This window comes from Ranitomeya imitator, chromosome 8 (genome assembly GCF_032444005.1).
Source record: "Ranitomeya imitator isolate aRanImi1 chromosome 8, aRanImi1.pri, whole genome shotgun sequence".
Taxonomy (NCBI): domain Eukaryota; kingdom Metazoa; phylum Chordata; class Amphibia; order Anura; family Dendrobatidae; genus Ranitomeya; species Ranitomeya imitator.
In genome coordinates, this window is record NC_091289.1 from 9,270,949 (window position 1) to 9,293,938 (window position 22,990).

The window sequence follows — 22,990 nt, forward strand, 5'->3', positions numbered from 1 at the left end:
CTCTGTATACAGGGAGCTCCCCCTAGTGGTGGCTGCAGACAGGATCTCATCATGTATCTCTATATACAGGGAGCTCCCCCTAGTGGTGGCTGCAGACAGGATCTTATCATGTATCTCTGTATACAGGGAGCTCCCCCTAGTGGTGACTACAGACAGGATCTTATCATGTATCTCTGTATACACGGAACTCCCCCTAGTGGTGGCTGTAGACAGGATCTTATCATGTATCTCTGTATACAGGGAGCTCCCCCTAGTGGTGACTGCAGACAGGATCTTATCATGTATCTCTGAATACAGGGAGCTCCCCCTAGTGGTGACTGCAGACAGAATCTTATCATGTATCTGTGTATACAGGGAGCTCCCCCTAGTGGTGGCTGCAGACAGGATCTTATCATGTATCTCTGTATTCAGGGAGCTCCCCCTAGTGGTGGCTGCAGACAGGATCTTATCATGTATCTCTGTATACAGGGAGCTCCCCCTAGTGGTGACTGCAGACAGAATCTTATCATGTATATCTATATACAGGGAGCTCCCCCTAGTGGTGGCTGCAGACAGAATCTTATCATGTATCTCTATACAGGGAGCTCCCCCTAGTGGTGGCTGCAGACAGGATCTTATCATGTATCTCTGTATACAGGGAGCTCCCCCTAGTGGTGACTGCAGACAGAATCTTATCATGCATCTCTGTATACAGGGAGCTCCCCCTAGTGGTGGCTGCAGACAGGATCTTATCATGTATCTCTGTATACAGGGAGCTCCCCCTAGTGGTGACTGCAGACAGAATCTTATGTATCTCTGTATACAGGGAGCTCCCCCTAGTGGTGACTGCAGACAGAATCTTATCATGTATATCTATATACAGGGAGCTCCCCCTAGTGGTGACTGCAGACAGGATCTTATCATGTATCTCTGTATACAGGGAGCTCCCCCTAGTGGTGACTGCAGACAGGATCTTATCATGTATATCTATATACAGGGAGCTCCCCCTAGTGGTGACTGCAGACAGAATCTTATCATGTATCTCTGTATACAGGGAGCTCCCCCTAGTGGTGGCTGCAGACAGGGTCTTATCATGTATCTCTGTATACAGGGAGCTCCCCCTAGTGGTGACTGCAGACAGGATCTTATCATGTATCTCTGTATACAGGGAGCTCCCCCTAGTGGTGACTGCAGACATGATCTTATCATGTATCTCTGTATACAGGGAGCTCCCCCTAGTGGTGACTGCAGACAGGATCTTATCATGTATCTCTGTATACAGGGAGCTCCCCCTAGTGGTGACTGCAGACAGGATCTTATCATGTATCTCTGTTTACAGGGAGCTCCCCCTAGTGGTGACTGCAGACAGAATCTTATCATGCATCTCTGTATACAGGGAGCTCCCCCTAGTGGTGACTGCAGACAGAATCTTATCATGTATCTCTGTATACAGGGAGCTCCACCTAGTGGTGGCTGCAGACAGGATCTTATCATGTATCTCTTTATACAGGGAGCTCCCCCTAGTGGTGACTGCAGACAGGATCTTATCATGTATCTGTGTATACAGGGAGCTCCCCCTAGTGGTGGCTGCAGACAGAATCTTTATCATGTATCTCTGTATACAGGGAGCTCCCCCTAGTGGTGGCTGCAGACAGGATCTTATCATGTATCTCTGTATACAGGGAGCTCCCCCTAGTGGTGGCTGCAGACAGGATCTTATCATGTATCTCTGTATACAGGGAGCTCCCCCTAGTGGTGGCTGCAGACAGGATCTTATCATATATCTCTGTATACAGGGAGCTCCCCCTAGTGGTTAAGTAAATAAGGCAGCACACTGCAGCGCTAGAACATACAAACTTGAAAAACGAAATTTGAACTGCATTACTGCACTAGAAATATGAAAAATGAGAGCTTTTAGCGCATAAAAATGGCCAATTTTATGTGTACCTGGTAGCCCCTTTACGGCATCTCTCTTATACCAGGTCCTACGCTTGCCTTACCTCGCTGAGAATAAACGTCTCCATCTGAATGGGTACATGTGAAACCTCTTCTTAGACTAGAATTCTCTCTCTCTGTGGAGGGGTATTGGACCTGCTGTAATTAAAACACCTGTAGGCTAGGAGGCGGAATGCACGATCAGAAGGCTAGAGAATACATTTCAAAAACCTGACCTAGCCTACAGGTGTTTAAGAGGTTTCACATGTACCCATTCAGATGGAGACGTTTATTCTCAGCGAGGTAAGGCAAGCGTAGGACCTGGTATATGAGAGATACCGTAAAGGGGCTACCAGGTACACATAAATTTGGCCATTTTTATGCACTAAAAGCTCTCATTTTTCATATTTCTAGTGCAGTAATGCAGTTCAAATTTCGTTTTTCAAGTTTGTATGTTCTAGCGCTGCGGTGTGCTGCCTTATTTACTTAACTATATACGAGTTGGCGACTCTAGGTTCAGCACCTGTTCACACTGAGTCTATGTTTGGATGTGCAGGTCAGGTTTTTGAAATGTATTCCCCCTAGTGGTGGCTGCAGACAGAATCTTATCATATATCTCTATATACAGGGAGCTCCCCCTAGTGGTGACTGCAGACAGGATCTTATCATGTATCTCTGTATACAGGGAGCTCCCCCTAGTGGTGGCTGCAGACAGGATCTTATCATGTATCTCTGTATACAGGGAGCTCCCCCTAGTGGTGACTGCAGACAGGATCTTATCCTATATCTCTGTATACAGGGAGCTCCCCCTAGTGGTGACTGCAGACAGGATCTTATCCTATATCTCTGTATACAGGGAGCTCCCCCTAGTGGTGACTGTAGACAGAACCTTATCATGTATCTCTGTATACAGGGAGCTCCCCCTAGTGGTGACTGCAGACAGGATCTTATCATGTATCTCTGTATACAGGGAGCTCCTCTAGTGGTGGCTGCAGACTGGATTGTATCATGTATCTCTGTATACAGGGAGCTCCCCCTAGTGGTGGCTTCAGACAGGATCTTATCATGCATCTCTGTATACAGGGAGCTCCCCCTAGTGGTGGCTGCAGACAGGATCTTATCATGTGTCTCTGTATACAGGGAGCTCCCCCTAGTGGTGACTGCAGACAGGATCTTATCATGTGTCTCTGTATACAGGGAGCTCCCCCTAGTGGTGGCTGCAGACAGGATCTTATCATGTGTCTCTGTATACAGGGAGCTCCCCCTAGTGGTGGCTGCAGACAGGATCTTATCATGTATCTCTGTATACAGGGAGCTCCCCCTAGTGGTGGCTGCAGACAGGATCTTATCATGTATCTCTGTATACAGGGAGCTCCCCCTAGTGGTGGCTGCAGACAGGATCTTATCATGTATCTCTGTATACAGGGAGCTCCCCCTAGTGGTGGCTGCAGACAGGATCTTATCATGTATCTCTGTATACAGGGAGCTCCCCCTAGTGGTGGCTGCAGACAGGATCTTATCATGTATCTCTGTATACAGGGAGCTCCCCCTAGTGGTGACTGCAGACAGGATCTTATCATGTGTCTCTGTGTACAGGGAGCTCCCCCTAGTGGTGGCTTCAGACAGAGTTTCATCAAGCAACTTCATGATTGTCTGTAGAGGAGGATCAGGAGAGCGGTGTGGAAGGATAGAGTTTGGTCCAGCTTGTGGCTTGTAATCCCTGATATTCTTGTCAAATTTTTTATTACACTGAGAGTCCATTGTATTCCCCTGGTTCCCTATGATATTTTACAAGGCGCAGGAGGAAGGATTGCAGCATACTAAATGGCGCATTGAATCGTCCGCACAGCAGTAACTACAGGACAGTGGGGTAATCCTTCTCTAATCCGCACATCAGGGTTTAGCTGTGGGTTAAGTGATACGTCTGTCAATGGAGCTATATATAGTCCGGCTGCCATAAGATCTCACCGGGCAGAAAGCCCAGAGTGACCTCTGTGTATGCAGAGACCCAAACTCTTCGCCCACGACCCAATGTGCTTGTCAGGAAAGTATACAGGTATACGGTCCTGTCACTTCTGCAGCACTCATCCCCCATATTTATATCAGCAGCGGGTATACGGTCCTGTCTCCTCTGCAGCACTCATCCCCCATATTCACACTCAGCAGTGTGTATCCCAGTATACGGTCCTGTCTCCTCTGCAGCGCTCATCCCCTATATTCACACTCAGCAGCGGGTATACAGTCCTGTCTCCTCTGCAGCACTCATCCCCCATATTCACACTCAGCAGTGTGTATCCCAGTATACGGTCCTGTCTCCTCTGCAGCGCTCATCCCCCATATTCACACTCAGCAGTGTGTATCCCAGTATACGGTCCTGTCTCCTCTGCAGCGCTCATCCCCCATATTCACACTCAGCAGCGGGTATACGGTCCTGTCTCCTCTGCAGCGCTCATCCCCCATATTCACACTCAGCAGCGGGTATACGTTCCTGTCTCCTCTGCAGCACTCATCCCCCATATTCACACTCCGCAGCGGGTATACGGTCCTGTCTCCTCTGCAGCGCTCATCCCCCATATTCACAATCAGCAGCGGGTATACGGTCCTGTCTCCTCTGCAGCACACATCCCCTATATTCACACTCAGCAGCGGGTATACGGTCCTGTCTCCTCTGCAGCGCTCATCCCCTATATTCACACTCAGCAGCGGGTATACGGTCCTGTCTCCTCTGCAGCGCTCATCCCCTATATTCACACTCAGCAGCGGGTATACGGTCCTGTCTCCTCTGAAGCACTCATCCCCCATATTCACAATCAGCAGCGGGTATACGGTCCTGTCTCCTCTGCAGCACTCATCCCCCATATTCACACTCCGCAGCGGGTATACGGTCCTGTCTCCTCTGAAGCACTCATCCCCCATATTCACAATCAGCAGCGGGTATACGGTCCTGTCTCCCCTGCAGCACTCATCCCCTATATTCACACTCAGCAGCGGGTATACGGTCCTGTCTCCTCTGCAGCGCTCATCCCCTATATTCACACTCAGCAGCGGGTATACGGTCCTGTCTCCTCTGCAGCGCTCATCCCCCATATTCACACTCCGCAGCGGGTATACGGTCCTGTCTCCTCTGCAGCGCTCATCCCCCATATTCACACTCCGCAGCGGGTATACGGTCCTGTCTCCTCTGCAGCGCTCATCCCCCATATTCACACTCCGCAGCGGGTATACGGTCCTGTCTCCTCTGCAGCGCTCATCCCCCATAATCACACTCAGCAGCGGGTATACGGTCCTGTCTCCTCTGCAGCGCTCATCCCCCATAATCACACTCAGCAGCAGGTATACGGTCCTGTCTCCTCTGCAGCGCTCATCCCCCATATTTACAGCAGCGGGTATACGGTCCTGTCTCCTCTGCAGCGCTCATCTCCCGTATTCACAGCAGCGGGTATACGGTCCTGTCTCCTCTGCAGCGCTCATCTCCCATAATCACACTCCGGTTTCGCAGGATTACCTTCCACCTAAGAAGCTGATTTGAGGTTTAGCCACTAAGTCTGACTGTAATGGACACTTTCAAGTTTTATCCATCCTGTTTTACCCTGATAAATATGATTAATGATTTGCAGTTTCTGTATCCGCTGTTATAATCACAGTTTTTTTTCCTCTGGTTGCAGAAGTGCTGCCTTTGGTAGAGTTTTACCTGGAGGACGAGATCTCGGATGAAGAGGCCACGTCGCTCATCGACCTGGAGGCCCCCAGGAGCAACGCCAGTAAGGACAGGTGGCAGGAGCTGTCCTCAGCCGGTATCCTCAGGCGCTGTGCACACACAGCAGTATTCATGGGTTTTACATTATGGTGTAAAAATGACATTGAGAAAAGTCGTTCACACTTTGCATCTATAGACCAATCGGCATATAAAGAAGGACAAAACCGCAGGGGAACCTGCCGCGGGTTAGATTTGTGCCTGTGTGCCAATTATTTATTTTGCAGTTTCACCAAGAAAACAAATATAAAAATGTGACTAATTAAAAATAAATGATATATATATATATATATATGCCGCTGCCCGTGTCCCCCCAACAGTCTCCTCGCTTCCTCTCTCTGGCTGCTGAGATCTCCTGTCATCAGTGGTTGCTGATTGGCTACTGCAGTCACGTGACCTCTCCCACCAGAAGAGGAAGTGAGAAGACCCGTGGGGGAATGTTGACAGCAGGGGAGCGGCTGGGGGGTCTGGTCAGTGATTACATTATTTTTTTATAATTTATAGCCTTCATGGGCCCCTTCATAAAATAATAATACTCTAGTGTAGGAGCCCTTTAAGGGGAGGTTCCTGCGGTATATGCAGTGTCCCGGGCCGCGTGTATATAGTGACAGCGCATCCGCCATTACCTTAACCCACAACTATAGATGCGCAGACACTACGGCTGGACGAGGATGAAAGGACGCCGGACGACGACCCGTTCACTGCAAAGTTAAGTTTTGAGGTGAGTTCTATGTTATCTGAGGAGAGCGGCCAGAAATCGCCCCCAAATGTCCTATATCTCCGACCCGTAAAAAATGCCCCAGAGATATACTGGTCTAGGGTCCGCAGCCCCTGCGGGAGACGCTGCAGCTTTCAGATCGTCCCTCCTGTTCATTATTGGGGTCCTGCAGTGAAGATGTGGCTGACGTTCTTCTCTCCCTACAATTGCAGCAGGGCGGCTCCGAGTTCGTCCCTGTGATCGTGAACCGCTCGGTCCTGAGGTCCATGAGCCGGCGGGACGTGATGGTGAAGCGTTGGCCGAAGCCCCTGAAGTGGCAGTACTACCGCTCCCTGCTGCCCGACGTCTCCATCACCATGTGTCAGTCCTGTTTCCAGGTACGAGCCGCCATTTATACGCTGCTTCCCGCACATCACGTCCTCAACGCTCCGCGCTCACCACATCTCCAGTCGCTCATCACGTGCTCTGCGCTCATCATGTCCTCACTCGCTCTGCGCTCACCACATCTCCTGTCGCTCATCACGTCCTCAGTCGCTCATCACATCCTCAGTCGCTCCGCCCTCATCACGTCCTCAGTCGCTCCGCGCTCATCACATCCTCAGTCGCTCCGCGCTCATCACGTCCTCAGTCGCTCATCACATCCTCATTCGCTCTGCGCTCATCACGTCCTCAGTCGCTCCGCGCTCATCACGTCCTCAGTCGCTCCGCGCTCATCACGTCCTCAGTCGCTCCGCGCTCATCACGTCCTCAGTCGCTCTGCGCTCGTCACATCCTCAGTCGCTCCGCGCTCGTCACATCCTCAGTCGCTCCGCGCTCGTCACATCCTCAGTCGCTCCGCGCTCATCACGTCCTCAGTCGCTCCGCACTCATCACGTCCTCAATGCTCCGCGCTCATCACATCCTCAGTCGCTCCGCGCTCATCACGTCCTCAATGCTCCGCGCTCATCACGTCCTCAGTCGCTCCACGCTCATCACGTCCTCAGTCGCTCATCACATCCTCAGTCGCTCCACGCTCATCACGTCCTCAATGCTCCGCGCTCATCACGTCCTCAGTCGCTCCGCGCTCATCACGTCCTCAGTCGCTCCGCACTCATCACGTCCTCAATGCTCCGCGCTCATCACATCCTCAGTCGCTCCGCGCTCATCACGTCCTCAATGCTCCGCGCTCATCACGTCCTCAGTCGCTCCACGCTCATCACGTCCTCAGTCGCTCATCACATCCTCAGTCTCTCCGCGCTCATCACGTCCTCAATGCTCCGCGCTCATCACGTCCTCAGTCGCTCCGCGCTCATCACGTCCTCAGTCGCTCCGCGCTCATCACGTCCTCAGTCGCTCCGCGCTCATCACGTCCTCAGTCGCTCCGCGCTCATCACGTCCTCAGTCGCTCCGCCCTCATCACGTCCTCAGTCGCTCCGCGCTCATCACGTCCTCAGTCGCTCCGCGCTCGTCACATCCTCAGTCGCTCCGCGCTCGTCACATCCTCAGTCGCTCCGCGCTCGTCACATCCTCAGTCGCTCCGCGCTCATCACGTCCTCAGTCGCTCCGCACTCATCACGTCCTCAATGCTCCGCGCTCATCACATCCTCAGTCGCTCCGCGCTCATCACGTCCTCAATGCTCCGCGCTCATCACGTCCTCAGTCGCTCCACGCTCATCACGTCCTCAGTCGCTCATCACGTCCTCAGTCGCTCCACGCTCATCACGTCCTCAGTCGCTCCGCGCTCGTCACATCCTCAGTCGCTCCGCGCTCGTCACATCCTCAGTCGCTCCGCGCTCGTCACATCCTCAGTCGCTCCGCGCTCATCACGTCCTCAGTCGCTCCGCACTCATCACGTCCTCAATGCTCCGCGCTCATCACATCCTCAGTCGCTCCGCGCTCATCACGTCCTCAATGCTCCGCGCTCATCACGTCCTCAGTCGCTCCACGCTCATCACGTCCTCAGTCGCTCATCACGTCCTCAGTCGCTCCACGCTCATCACGTCCTCAGTCGCTCATCACGTCCTCAGTCGCTCCGCGCTCATCACGTCCTCAGTCGCTCCGCGCTCATCACATCCTCAGTCGCTCCGCGCTCATTACATCCCCAGTCGCTCCGCCCTCATCACATCCTCAGTCGCTCCGCGCTCATCACATCCTCAGTCGCTCCGCGCTCATTACATCCCCAGTCGCTCCGCCCTCATCACGTCCTCAGTCGCTCCACGCTCATCACGTCCTCAGTCGCTCCGCGCTCATCACATCCTCAGTCGCTCCGCGCTCATCACGTCCTCAGTCGCTCCGCGCTCATTACGTCCTCAACGCTCCGCGCTCATCACGTCCTCAGTCGCTCCGCGCTCATCACGTCCTCAGTCGCTCCGCGCTCATCACGTCCTCAGTCGCTCCGCGCTCATCACTTCCTCAGTCGCTCCGCGCTCATCACGTCCTCAGTCGCTCCGCGCTCATTACGTCCTCAACGCTCCGCGCTCATCACGTCCTCAGTCGCTCCGCGCTCATCACGTCCTCAGTCGCTCCGCGCTCATCACGTCCTCAGTCGCTCCGCGCTCATCACGTCCTCAGTCGCTCCGCGCTCATCACGTCCTCAACACTCCGCGCTCATCACATCCTCAGTCGCTCCGCGCTCATCACGTCCTCAGTCGCTCCGCGCTCATCACGTCCTCAACGCTCCGCGCTTATCACGTCCTCAACGCTCCGCGCTCATCACGTCCTCAGTCGCTCCGCGCTCATCACGTCCTCAGTCGCTCCGCGCTCATCACGTCCTCAGTCGCTCCGCGCTCATCACGTCCTCAATGCTCCGCGCTCATCACATCCTCAGTCGCTCCGCGCTCATCACGTCCTCAACGCTCCGCGCTCATCACGTCCTCAACGCTCCGCGCTCATCACGTCCTCAATGCTCCGCGCTCATCACGTCCTCAGTCGCTCCGCGCTCATCACGTCCTCAGTCGCTCCGCGCTCATCACGTCCTCAGTCGCTCCGCGCTCATCACGTCCTCAGTCGCTCCGCGCTCATCACGTCCTCAGTCGCTCCGCCCTCATCACGTCCTCAGTCGCTCCGCCCTCATCACGTCCTCAGTCGATCCGCCCTCATCACGTCCTCAGTCGCTCCGCCCTCATCACGTCCTCAGTCGCTCCGCCCTCATCACGTCCTCAGTCGCTCCGCCCTCATCACGTCCTCAGTCGCTCCGCCCTCATCACGTCCTCAGTCGCTCCGCGCTCATCACGTCCTCAGTCGCTCCGCCCTCATCACGTCCTCAGTCGCTCCGCCCTCATCACGTCCTCAGTCGCTCCGCCCTCATCACGTCCTCAGTCGCTCCGCCCTCATCACGTCCTCAGTCGCTCCGCGCTCATCACGTCCTCAGTCGCTCCGCCCTCATCACGTCCTCAGTCGCTCCGCGCTCATCACGTCCTCAACGCTCCGCCCTCATCACGTCCTCAGTCACGTTTCTTTTCTTGCAGATGTTTCACACAGAAGATTACGAGCTCCTCGTCCTCCAGCACAACTGCTGCCCGTACTGCCGGAAACCCATCGAGGAGGCCGGACAGTGATGGGACCACGAGCCGCTGGATCCCGATAACCAGCAGAGACCAGAACCGGCCGTCACTGACCAGCAGGGAACAGAACCGACCGCCACCGACCAGCAGGGACCAGAACCGACAGTCACCGACCAGCAGAGACCAGAACCGGCCGTCACTGACCAGCAGGGACCAGAACCGACCGCCACCGACCAGCAGGGACCAGAACCGACAGTCACCGACCAGCAGAGACCAGAACCGGCCATCACTGACCAGCAGGGACCAGAACCGACAGTCACCGACCAGCAGAGACCAGAATCGGCCATCACCGACCAGCAGGGACCAGAACCGACAGTCACCGACCAGCAGAGACCAGGACCGACCGCCACCGACCAGCAGAGACCAGAACCGGCCATCACCGACCAGCAGGGACCAGAACCGACAGTCACCGACCAGCAGAGACCAGAACCGACCGCCACCGACCATCAGGGACCAGAACCGGCCATCACCGACCAGCAGGGACCAGAACCGACCGCCACCGACCAGCAGGGACCAGAACCGACAGTCACCGACCAGCAGGGACCCGAACCGACAGTCACCGACCAGCAGGGACCAGAACCGACCGCCACCGACCAGCAAGGACCAGAACCAACCGCCACCGACCAGCAGGGACCAGAACCGACAGTCACCGACCAGCAGGGACCAGAACCGACAGTCACCGACCAGCAGAGACCAGAACCGGCCGTCACCGACCAGCAGGGAAATTATATTTGTTTATAATTATTATTATTTTATATAAATTATTAAATCATTTGTACTAATTCTTCCCTGGATTCTACTGTAAATGATAAAATGTTAGCTATACAGCTCAACAGTCAGTATCACACAGGAGAGGATTAGATACACAGCTCAGCAGTCAGTATCACACAGGAGAGGATTAGATACACAGCTCAGCAGTCAGTATCACACAGGAGAGGATTAGATACACAGCTCATCAGACAGTATCACACAGGATAGGATTAGATACACAGCTCAGCAGTCAGTATCACACAGGATAGGATTAGATACACAGCTCAGCAGACAGTATCACACAGGATAGGATTAGATACACAGCTCAGCAGTCAGTATCACACAGGAGAGGATTAGATACACGGCTCAGCAGACAGTATCACACAGGATGGGATTAGATACACGGCTCAGCAGACAGTATCACACAGGATAGGATTAGATACACAGCTCAGCAGTCAGTATCACACAGGAGAGGATTAGATACACGGCTCAGCAGTCTATCACACAGGATAGGATTAGATACACGGCTCAGCAGACAGTATCACACAGGATAGGATTAGATACACGGCTCAGCAGTCAGTATACACAGGAGAGGATTAGATACACGGCTCAGCAGTCAGTATCACACAGGATAGGATTAGATACACGGCTCAGCAGACAGTATCACACAGGATAGGATTAGATACACAGCTCAGCAGTCAGTATCACACAGGAGAGGATTAGATACACAGCTCAGCAGTCAGTATCACACAGGAGAGGATTAGATACACAGCTCATCAGACAGTATCACACAGGATAGGATTAGATACACAGCTCAGCAGTCAGTATCACACAGGATAGGATTAGATACACAGCTCAGCAGACAGTATCACACAGGATAGGATTAGATACACAGCTCAGCAGTCAGTATCACACAGGAGAGGATTAGATACACGGCTCAGCAGACAGTATCACACAGGATGGGATTAGATACACGGCTCAGCAGACAGTATCACACAGGATAGGATTAGATACACAGCTCAGCAGTCAGTATCACACAGGAGAGGATTAGATACACGGCTCAGCAGTCTATCACAGGATAGGATTAGATACACGGCTCAGCAGACAGTATCACACAGGATAGGATTAGATACACGGCTCAGCAGTCAGTATACACAGGAGAGGATTAGATACACGGCTCAGCAGTCAGTATCACACAGGATAGGATTAGATACACGGCTCAGCAGACAGTATCACACAGGATAGGATTAGATACACGGCTCAGCAGTCAGTATCACACAGGATAGGATTAGATACACGGCTCAGCAGACAGTATCACACAGGATAGGATTAGATACACGGCTCAGCAGTCAGTATCACACAGGATAGGATTAGATACACGGCTCAGCAGTCAGTATCACACAGGAGAGGATTAGATACACGGCTCAGCAGTCAGTATCACACAGGATAGGATTAGATACACGGCTCAGCAGACAGTATCACACAGGAGAGGATTAGATACACGGCTCAGCAGTCAGTATCACACAGGAGAGGATTAGATACACGGCTCAGCAGACAGTATCACACAGGATAGGATTAGATACACGGCTCAGCAGTCAGTATCACACAGGAGAGGATTAGATACACGGCTCAGCAGTCAGTATACACAGGAGAGGATTAGATACACGGCTCAGCAGTCAGTATCACACAGGATAGGATTAGATACACGGCTCAGCAGACAGTATCACACAGGATAGGATTAGATACACGGCTCAGCAGTCAGTATCACACAGGATAGGATTAGATACACGGCTCAGCAGTATCACACAGGATAGGATTAGATACACAGCTCAGCAGACAGTATCACACAGGAGAGGATTAGATACACAGCTCATCAGACAGTATCACAGGATAGGATTAGATACATAGCTTAGCAGACAGTATACACAGGATAGGTTTAGATACACGGCTCAGCAGATAGTATCCCACATGATAGGATTAGATACACAGCTCAGAAGTCAGTATCACACAAGAGAGGATAAGATACACGGCTCAGCAGACAGTATCACACAGGATAGGATTAGATACACGGCTCAGCAGACAGTATCACACAGGATAGGATTAGATACACGGCTCAGCAGTCAGTATCACACAGGATAGGATTAGATACACGGCTCAGCAGACAGTATCACACAGGATAGGATTAGATACACGGCTCAGCAGTCAGTATCACACAGGAGAGGATTAGATACACGGCTCAGCAGTATCACAGGATAGGATTAGATACACAGCTCAGCAGACAGTATCACACAGGAGAGGATTAGATACACGGCTCAGCAGACAGTATCACACAGGAGAGGCTTAGATACACGGCTCAGAAGTCAGTATCACACAAGAGAGGCTTAGATACACGGCTCAGCAGTCAGTATCACACAGGATAGGATTAGATACACGGCTCAGCAGACAGTATCACACAGGATAGGATTAGATACACGGCTCAGCAGTCAGTATCACACAGGAGAGGATTAGATACACGGCTCAGCAGTATCACAGGATAGGATTAGATACACAGCTCAGCAGACAGTATCACACAGGAGAGGATTAGATACACGGCTCAGCAGACAGTATCACACAGGATAGGATTAGATACACAGCTCAGCAGTCAGTATCACACAGGAGAGGATTAGATACACAGCTCATCAGACAGTATCACAGGATAGGATTAGATACATAGCTTAGCAGACAGTATACACAGGATAGGTTTAGATACACGGCTCAGCAGACAGTATCACACAGGAGAGGATTAGATACACGGCTCAGAAGTCAGTATCACACAAGAGAGGCTTAGATACACGGCTCAGCACAGTCTTGCGCTTCATCATATTAATACTTTCAGTTCTTTCCTCTGGAGCTGCAGGGATGTAGGACACGGGGCTCCTGCTTCCGTCCTCGGGATTAATGACCTCCGGGCTCCGCGGACAGCAATCACTGCAGCATCTTCTCTGGGGATTGTAGTTCTCTCTCCTGGAATCTGCCGCCGAATCCTTACACAGAATCAACTAACACAATCCCAATACACAACACATGTGCGACACGTAACCTCACCGCCACATTCACCTCCGGCAGCCGCGTGAATAAGGCTCCACATGACAAACCAATAGGGTGACATGGAGCCAGAGACCGCGCCTGTGCTCCGCTGACAACCTCCAGGACCAGACACAGTGCAGGGAAAAAATCTTTACAAGTTCAAAGAAACCACAAAATCTTAACATTCTAGTGTTTCACTGTGGACATTTTGTTACAATTAGTATTATGTCACATCACCGTTACATTACTTGTATCGGCAGCTAAGCCAGTTATGCTGATGATTATCTCTCCCATTGTCTGCACTTTTATTAAGAAGTGAAATAGTGACCCAGATTTTATATGTAAATATTTTTGCCACCACTGTATACAAACCCCGAGAGGCAGAAAATAGTGTACGAATCCATATGCTGGATGACGGCTGTATAAAAGCCGAAAAAAGAGCGCAGGAGCTACCTCAGGATCAGTAATGTAATGTATGTACACAGTGACTGCACCAGCAGAATAGTGAGTGCAGCTCTGGGGTATAATACAGGATGTAACTCAGTTTCAGTAATGTAATGTATGTACACAGTGACTGCACCAGCAGAATAGTGAGTGCAGCTCTGGGGTATAATACAGGAGGTAACTCAGGATCAGTAATGTATGTACACAGTGATTGCACCAGCAGAATAGTGAGTGCAGCTCTGGGGTATAATACAGGATGTAACTCAGGATCAGTAATGTAATGTATGTACACAGTGACTGCACCAGCAGAATAGTGAGTGCAGCTCTGGGGTATAATACAGGATGTAACTCAGGATCAGTAATGTAATGTATGTACACAGTGACTGCACCAGCAGAATAGTGAGTGCAGCTCTGGGGTATAATACAGGAGGTAACTCGGGATCAGTAATGTAATGTATGTACACAGTGACTGCACCAGCAGAATAGTGAGTGCAGCTCTGGGGTATAATACAGGAGGTAACTCAGGATCAGTAATGTAATGTATGTACACAGTGACTGCACCAGCAGAATAGTGAGTGCAGCTCTGGGGTATAATACAGGATGTAACTCAGGATCAGTAATGTAATGTATGTACACAGTGACTGCACCAGCAGAATAGTGAGTGCAGCTCTGGGGTATAATACAGGAGGTAACTCGGGATCAGTAATGTAATGTATGTACACAGTGACTGCACCAGCAGAATAGTGAGTGCAGCTCTGGGGTATAATACAGGAGGTAACTCAGGATCAGTAATGTAATGTATGTACACAGTGACTGCACCAGCAGAATAGTGAGTGCAGCTCTGGAGTATAATACAGGATGTAACTCAGGATCAGTAATGTAATGTATGTACACAGTGACTGCACCAGCAGAATAGTGAGTGCAGCTCTGGAGTATAATACTGGATGTAACTCAGGATCGGTAATGTAATGTATGTACACAGTGACTGCACCAGCAGAATAGTGAGTGCAGCTCTGGGGTATAATACAGGATGTAACTCAGGATCAGTAATGTAATTCATGTACACAGTGACTGCACCAGCAGAATAGTGAGTGCAGCTCTGGGTATAATACAGGATGTAACTCAGGATCGGTAATGTAATGTATGTACACAGTGACTGTTCTAGCAGAATAGTGAGTGCAGCTCTGGGGTATAGTCCTAGACAATAATGCAGGAGATATTACTTTTGAACATTTGCTTTTATTTTCTATGTGACCCCAATAATCCGCACTGGATACATTGTATGTTCTGTGAAGCAGAATTGATACATTTCCCCCCGATTTCCTCCGCTCGGCCCCTTCTCTCCCTGTGACCTGGATTTGTCCCCGGTCACTTTCCTCCTCGGTACTTACCCATCAGACAGGTGTATTCTTAATACGTTTATGTGAAGCCAATTATCACTTTGCCACCTTAGCGCGGATTGCAAATGATTAATAGAGACCTAAATCCTTTGGTGCTGACACCGATGATGGGGGCTTACCCAAAGTGGCACGTTATAAAGAGCCGGGGTCCCGCGCTCACTCTGTAGAGCGGCTCTATTGGGAACAGAGGGTTTTTCGGGTGTCTCTGAGCACGAGATACAAAAAAGTGGTTTCTTTCTAGATTAGTGGGGGAGGGGACTTTTAAGAGCCGCCACTATGAATGGAACAGAAGGTCCTAATTTTTACATACCCATGTCCAACAAGACTGGGGTGGTACGAAGCCCCTTTGATTACCCTCAGTACTACCTGGCAGAGCCATGGAAATACTCCGCTTTGGCCGCTTACATGTTCTTGCTCATTCTTCTTGGGCTCCCAATCAATTTCATGACCTTGTACGTCACCATCCAGCACAAGAAACTCCGAACACCCTTAAACTATATCCTGCTGAACTTGGCGTTTGCCAACCATTTCATGATCCTGTGTGGATTCACCGTCACCATGTACACCTCCATGCACGGATACTTCATCTTCGGGCAGACCGGGTGCTACTTCGAAGGCTTCTTTGCTACCCTTGGTGGTGAGTTGGGCGTCCATTTCCCCGGCTGGGGATTGGGTTTCTGGGTCTTCTGCTTCATCGAGTGGCAGGTCCTTTGTTCCGCGCAGGATGGGGGTGTGAATACTTTTTTAATAATTAGACCAAGTTATGGTCGATTTTGAGTACAAAGATGCCGTCCTCCACTTGGGGGTCCCAGACGTCCTCCACTGGGGGTCCCAGATACCATCCTCCACTGGGGGTCCCAGATACCATCCTCTACTGGCGGTCACAGATCCAGTCCTCCACTGGGGGTCACAGATCCAATTCTCCACTGGGAGTCCCAGACGCCATCCTCCACTGGGGGGTCACAGATGCCGTCCTCCACTGGGGGTCCCAGATCCAGTCCTCCACTGGGAGACCCAGATGCCGTCCTCCACTGGGGGTCACAGATCCAATTCTCCACTGGGGGTCCCAGATACCATCCTCCACTGGGAGTCCCAGATGCCGTCCTCCACTGGCGGTCACAGATCCAGTCCTCCACTGGGGGTCCCAGATACCATCCTCCACTGGGAGTCCCAGATGCCGTCCTCCACTGGGGGTCACAGACGCCATCATCCACTGGGAGTCCCAGACGCCATCCTCCACTGGGGTCCCAGACGTCATCCTCCACTGGGGGTCCCAGATCCAGTCCTCCACTGGGAGTCCCAGATCCAATGCTCCAATGTGAGTCCCAGACGTCATCCTCCACTGGGGGTCTCAAGCCATCCTCCACTGGGGGTCACAGACGCTATCCTCCACTGGGGGTCCCAGAAGCCATTCTTCACTGGCGGTCACAGATGTCATCATCCACTGGGGTCCCAGACGCCATCATCCACTGGGGGTCCCAGATACCATCCTTCACTGGGGGTCACAGACGCCATCATCCACTGGGGGTCCCAGATGCCATCATCCACTGGATGTCCCAGATGCCATCATCCACTGGGGGTCACAGTTCCCATCCTCCACTGGGGGTCCCAGATGTCGTCCTCCACTGGGGAACGTAAATACTGTCCTGCACTGAGGTTCTGGATGCCATCCTCCATCCCGGACTCTCCAAGTCTTCCTCATCATGTTAGACTTTTACCATGCCCAGCCCTGAATTTCTTTCCTTCTCTCTGACAGGTGAGATGTCCCTTTGGTCGCTGGTGGTCTTGGCCATTGAGCGATACGTGGTCGTCTGTAAGCCCATGAGCAACTTCCGATTTGGTGAGAACCATGCGATCATGGGTGTGGCGTTCACCTGGATCATGGCTTTGTCCTGTGCTATGCCTCCACTCTTTGGATGGTCCAGGTAGGTCTAGAACCAAGAATAGCACTACAACCCACATCATGTAATGCTACTACATATACATATTAATCTAATTTCTCAGTTACAATAGTTCTAATATCAGATTTCACTTTATAGACTATAGATTATTAAATAGATGTCTTGGACCTAGTGAGATTGGTGTACTTACTGTGACAATCAATGGCTGAGTGATCATACGAGTAAAATAAGCACTTTGTGAGTCCAGCTAAAGAGTCAGAGAGCTCATGAGTCTGATGTATTCATTCTCTGCCCCCCTACAGCCTTACTGACAGCCGCAGCTTGTACTGAGCAGTGTGAGATCTCAGTAGGGAGGAGGGACCTTGAGGAGCTGTCAATCAGGAAAGGTGGGCGGAGAATGACTAAAAATTATTATACATCCATTCTAACATGGAGGGTAAAAGGTAAGGTCACCAGCCTCATCAGGTCTAAAGGATCTATATAATAATGCAAGCAGTTTGTACTGTGAGAAAAAAACAACTGTCGTGTGATACTGCCGTATCTAAGCCTCCGTACCCTTGTGCAGATACATCCCTGAGGGGATGCAGTGCTCGTGCGGAGTTGACTACTACACCCTGAAGCCGGAGGTGAACAACGAGTCGTTTGTGATCTACATGTTCATCGTCCACTTCACCATCCCCCTGACCGTCATCTTCTTCTGCTATGGCCGACTGGTGTGCACCGTGAAGGAGGTGAGGCATGAGGCACCGGGGGCCTCCGTTCTGTCGCTGGCACCTTGTCCCTCAGGGGTCCGGACATTGTGCTCACTCCTGTCCTCGCTCCACAGGCAGCAGCCCAACAGCAGGAATCCGCCACCACCCAGAAGGCCGAGAAAGAGGTCACCCGCATGGTGGTCATCATGGTGGTCTTCTTCCTGATTTGCTGGGTTCCCTACGCCAGTGTCGCTTTCTTCATCTTCACCCATCAAGGCTCTGAATTCGGCCCAGTCTTCATGACTCTGCCGGCTTTCTTTGCCAAGAGCTCTGCCATCTACAACCCCGTCATCTACATCATGCTCAACAAGCAGGTAGGTCACCTCAAAAGTCTCCGAACTTTCCCCGATCCTCCCAATATGGTGTCTCTAGGGTCTGACCAATAAGAAAGCTGCATGAGACCATCACAAGAAAGGGTAAATAGAAGATTCCAAGCTCAAGCTCCTCCCCCTAACAGACTCCGCCCCCGAGGATCTTATTTTTCTCATTGGAGGTTTAGCTACTTGCAGATTATAAGATTATAATTTTTCATCCCTTCGTGTGATATTATCATCATGTCCCCATGCACCGACCTCCTGCTGAGCCTGTCTTATACACAGCAACCAAAACCACAGCTGCAGTGTAAAGCATGAAAGACAAAAGTTGAAGCCTTAGATTTCTGATTACCAGAGACTTCCAAAGAAAACTCAGCTAAGCGAGAGCCGACGATCGTAGCTATGATTTAATAGAACAGTTGCAGTGTAAAGCATGAGGGACAATCTAGAAGCCCTTGACGTTAATGAGTCAGGAGGTGGAGTTCAGACCACCATAGACTTCAAAGGGAAATGCAGATATACACATGCCATAATAAAACCAGAGCAGCAGTGTAAAGCATGGGGGACAGAGAAAAAAAAAATTCCAGCTCATAAAGTTTGTAAACTTGCAGTTCCCCGATATCGCTGACGTCTCCTCTTTACTCCCACAGTTCCGTAACTGCATGATCACCACCCTGTGCTGCGGTAAGAATCCCTTTGGTGATGATGACACTTCCTCTGCCGCCACTTCCAAAACAGAAGCTTCTTCTGTGTCTTCCAGCCAGGTGTCTCCGGCATAAGAGCGCCCACCAGGCCTGTCTCAGGGTCCGCTGCCTCACTCAGCACCCACCACCCCCACTCCGCCTCCTTCTCGCCAAGGCGACGATTTACGCAAAAGCCCCCTTCCATTACGTTACACGTATCTGCCCCCCGAGAAAGAAGAGCCGCGCTGAACCCCTTCACTGCTGACGCAGACGCTTCGGGGCCCTCACGGCAGCGCAGGGGTCGTCCTACGAAGACTGTAAATATCCCACTAGGTCCCAACGACGAGAGACTCCATGCGCCACTGCTCCGTAGCCGCCATCCCCCGGGGCAGAGCCGCAGTCTCCGGACACTTCATACCTCCTATATTTTTTGCAATGCAACAGAAGAGAATATTTTTGTAAAGTTTTATCGTCTTCTGCTTTTTCTCGGTAAGGTCTGGTAGTGACGGTTAGGCCGACCCGCTGCACCTGTAATAAAGAGCACTTTGCAAGTAAAAAGAAACAAAAAATCAAATGTCTTTTTGTGTCACTGAAGTTCCTGCCGTCTGGGAGACCCGACCCCGTCCCATAGTGGCCAAGAGACCCGACCCCGTCCCATAGTGGCCGAGAGACCCGACCCCGTCCCAGAGTGGCCGGGAGACCCGACCCCGTCCCATAGTGGCCTGGAGACCCGACCCCCCATCCCATAGTGGCCGGGAGACCCGAACCCCCATCCCATACTGGCCAGGAGACCCGACCCCGTTCCATAGTTGCCGGGAGACCCAACCCCCCCCCCATCCCATAGTGGCCAGGAGACCCGACCCTGTCCCATAGTGGCCGGGAGATCCGACCCCCCATCCCATAGTGGCCGGGAGACCCGACCCCCATCCCATAGTGGCCAAGAGACCCAACCCCGTCCCATAGTGGCCGGGAGACCCGACCCCGCCCCATAGTGGCCAAGAGACCTGACCCCGCCCCATAGTGGCCGAGAGACCTGACCCCGCCCCATAGTGGCCGAGAGACCCGACCCCGTCCCATAGTGGCCGAGAGACCCGACCCCGTCCCAGAGTGGCCAAGAGACCCAACCCCGTCCCATAGTGGCCGGGAGACCCGACCCCGCCCCATAGTGGCCGGGAGACCTGACCCCCCATCCCATAGTGGCCGGGAGACCCGACCCCCATCCCATCGTGGCCGGGAGACCCGACCCCGTCCCATAGTGGCCGGGAGACCTGACCCCCCATCCCATACTGACCGGGAGACCTGACCCCCCATCCCATAGTGGCCGGGAGACCCGACTCCGTCCCATACTGGCCGGGAGACCCGACCCCCCATCCCATAGTGGCCGGGAGACCCGACCCTGTCCCATAGTGGCCGGGAGACCTGACCCCGCCCCATAGTGGCCGGGAGACCCGACCCCATCCCATAATGGCCGGGAGACCTGACCCCGTCCCATAGTAGCCGAGAGACCCGACCCCCATCCCATAGTGGCCAAGAGACCCAACCCCGTCCCATAGTGGCCGGGAGACCCGACCCCGCCCCATAGTAGCCGGGAGACCTGACCCCCCATCCCATAGTGGCCGGGAGACCCGACCCCCATCCCATAGTGGCCGGGAGACCCGACCCCGTCCCATAGTGGCCGGGAGACCTGACCCCCCATCCCATACTGACCGGGAGACCTGACCCCCCGTCCCACGTCCCATAGTTGCCGGGAGACCCGACCCCGTCCCATACTGGCCGGGAGACTCGACCCCCCATCCCATAGTGGCCGGGAGACCCGACCCTGTCCCATAGTGGCCGGGAGACCTGACCCCGCCCCATAGTGGCCGGGAGACCCGACCCCATCCCATAGTGGCCGGGAGACCTGACCCCCATCCCATACTGGCCGGGAGACCTGACCCCCATCCCATACTTACCGGGAGACCCGACCCCATCCCATAGTGGCCAGGAGACCTGATCCCCTGTCCCATAGTGGCCCGGAGACCTGACCCCCCATCCCATAGTGGCCAGGAGACCAGACCCCCCATCCCATAGTGGCCGGGAGACCCGACCCCCATCCCATAGTGGCCGGGAGACCCGACCCCGGCCCACACTGGCTGGTAGACCCGACCCTACTGCTCTGGAGACCCAATATTGTGCAGAAGTGGAGTTTTCACAAGAGTGTGCGGTGGGACTGTGGAAAGATCCAGGGGTGGAGGCAGAGCTGGGGTGGAGCTTGGGCGGAGTCTCAAGGGGCCCAGAAATTTTGCCACTATTTGGCCCTGAAATTCCTGGTGGCAGCCATGTGGGCTGTCAAATATCTCTTCACGTTCCACTTGGTGCTTAGGACGTGTTATCGGATGATCTCTGGTCTTACCTCTTTGCACACAACACACTATAACATATCAGTCTGCCATCTGTCAGACCTTAGGTCTTTCTCTGCTGAACACTGGACCCTTTCTGACTCTTTATCAGGAAGCATCTTCTGACTTCCCACATAGCCCCTCCCATTCTGGGCCAGTCCCAATTATTAACTCCATTAAGTGCATGCTAATTACAAAACAGAAAAAATCATGTTTAAAACCATGCAATGCATTATATCACAACACATATCTTCAAGGGGCCGTGGACAGCACATCCACTTCCTTACAACTGCACCATGCCCAACTATTAATACCCCAGCTAAAATTACTTCGCTGGCATCTGCCCCTGTGAGCTCGGCTGGAGCAGGAGGGGCACCCTCATCGCTTTATGAGCTCGGCTGGAGCAGGAGGGGCACGCTCATCGCTTTATGAGCTCGGCTGGAGCAGGATGGGCACGCTCATCGGTCTATGAGCTTGGCTGGAGCAGGAGGGGCACGCTCATCGCTTTATGAGCTCGGCTGGAGCAGGAGGGGCACGCTCATCGGTCTATGAGCTTGGCTGGAGCAGGAGGGGCACGCTCATCGCTTTATGAGCTCGGCTGGAGCAGGAGGGGCATGCTCATCGGTCTATGAGCTTGGCTGGAGCAGGAGGGGCACGCTCATCGGTCTATGAGCTCGGCTGGAGCAGGAGGGGCACGCTCATCGGTCTATGAGCTCGGCTGGAGCAGGAGGGGCACCCTCATCGCTTTATGAGCTCGGCTGGAGCAGGAGGGGCACGCTCATCGCTTTATGAGCTCGGCTGGAGCAGGAGGGGCACGCTCATCGGTCTATGAGCTTGGCTGGAGCAGGAGGGGCACGCTCATCGCTTTATGAGCTCGGCTGGAGCAGGAGGGGCACGCTCATCGGTCTATGAGCTCGGCTGGAGCAGGAGGGGCACGCTCATCAGTCTATGAGCTCGGCTGGAGCAGAAGGGGCACGCTCATCAGTCTATGAGCTCGGCTGGAGCAGGAGGGGCACGCTCATCGCTTTATGAGCTTGGCTGGAGCAGGAGGGGCACGCTCATCGGTCTATGAGCTCGGCTGGAGCAGGGGGGGCACGCTCATCGCTTTATGAGCTCGGCTGGAGCAGGAGGGGCATGCTCATCGGTCTATGAGCTCGGCTGGAGCAGGAGGGGCACGCTCATCGGTCTATGAGCTCGGCTGGAGCAGGAGGGGCACGCTCATCGGTCTATGAGCTCGGCTGGAGCAGGAGGGGCACGCTCATCGCTTTATGAGCTCGGCTGGAGCAGGAGGGGCATGCTCATCGGTCTATGAGCTTGGCTGGAGCAGGAGGGGCACGCTCATCGCTTTATGAGCTCGGCTGGAGCAGGAGGGGC

General features: G+C 53.0%; 3 protein-coding genes across 3 annotated transcripts in view; all 3 read left to right on the forward strand.

Moving 5' to 3' along the window:
- The window catches only part of IFT122 (intraflagellar transport 122), a 59,859-nt gene extending 49,144 nt beyond the window's left edge, over window positions 1-10,715 (forward strand). The window contains exons 26-29 of the mRNA XM_069736227.1: window positions 5,580-5,708; window positions 6,313-6,389; window positions 6,599-6,763; window positions 9,833-10,715. Coding sequence (XP_069592328.1) covers window positions 5,580-5,708; window positions 6,313-6,389; window positions 6,599-6,763; window positions 9,833-9,922 — 461 coding nt within the window. The 3' untranslated portion in view covers window positions 9,923-10,715. The remainder of the gene's footprint in view (window positions 1-5,579; window positions 5,709-6,312; window positions 6,390-6,598; window positions 6,764-9,832) is intronic.
- On the forward strand, window positions 9,922-10,669 carry LOC138647535 (proline-rich protein HaeIII subfamily 1-like). The gene is made up of 2 exons (XM_069736593.1): window positions 9,922-9,936; window positions 9,989-10,669. Exons 1-2 carry the CDS (start codon window positions 9,922-9,924, stop codon window positions 10,667-10,669), a joined length of 696 nt encoding a protein of 231 aa, XP_069592694.1.
- A 5,015-nt stretch (window positions 10,716-15,730) lies between the features above and the next one.
- On the forward strand, window positions 15,731-19,816 carry RHO (rhodopsin). Its single transcript, XM_069736233.1, has 5 exons — window positions 15,731-16,225; window positions 17,345-17,513; window positions 18,055-18,220; window positions 18,316-18,555; window positions 19,206-19,816. Exons 1-5 carry the CDS (start codon window positions 15,865-15,867, stop codon window positions 19,332-19,334), a joined length of 1,065 nt encoding a protein of 354 aa, XP_069592334.1. The 5' UTR covers window positions 15,731-15,864; the 3' UTR covers window positions 19,335-19,816.
- Window positions 19,817-22,990: the final 3,174 nt, after the last annotated feature.

Excerpts from the sequence above, each read along its gene's own strand:
- RHO (XM_069736233.1), top strand. The coding sequence starts at position 15,865 with ATGAATGGAACAGAAGGTCCTAATTTTTACATACCCATGTCCAACAAG. Across the intron at positions 16,226-17,344 it reads CTTCTTTGCTACCCTTGGTG|GTGAGATGTCCCTTTGGTCG; the intron begins GTGAGTTGGGCG and ends TCTCTCTGACAG. Across the intron at positions 18,221-18,315 it reads TGGTGTGCACCGTGAAGGAG|GCAGCAGCCCAACAGCAGGA; the intron begins GTGAGGCATGAG and ends CTCGCTCCACAG.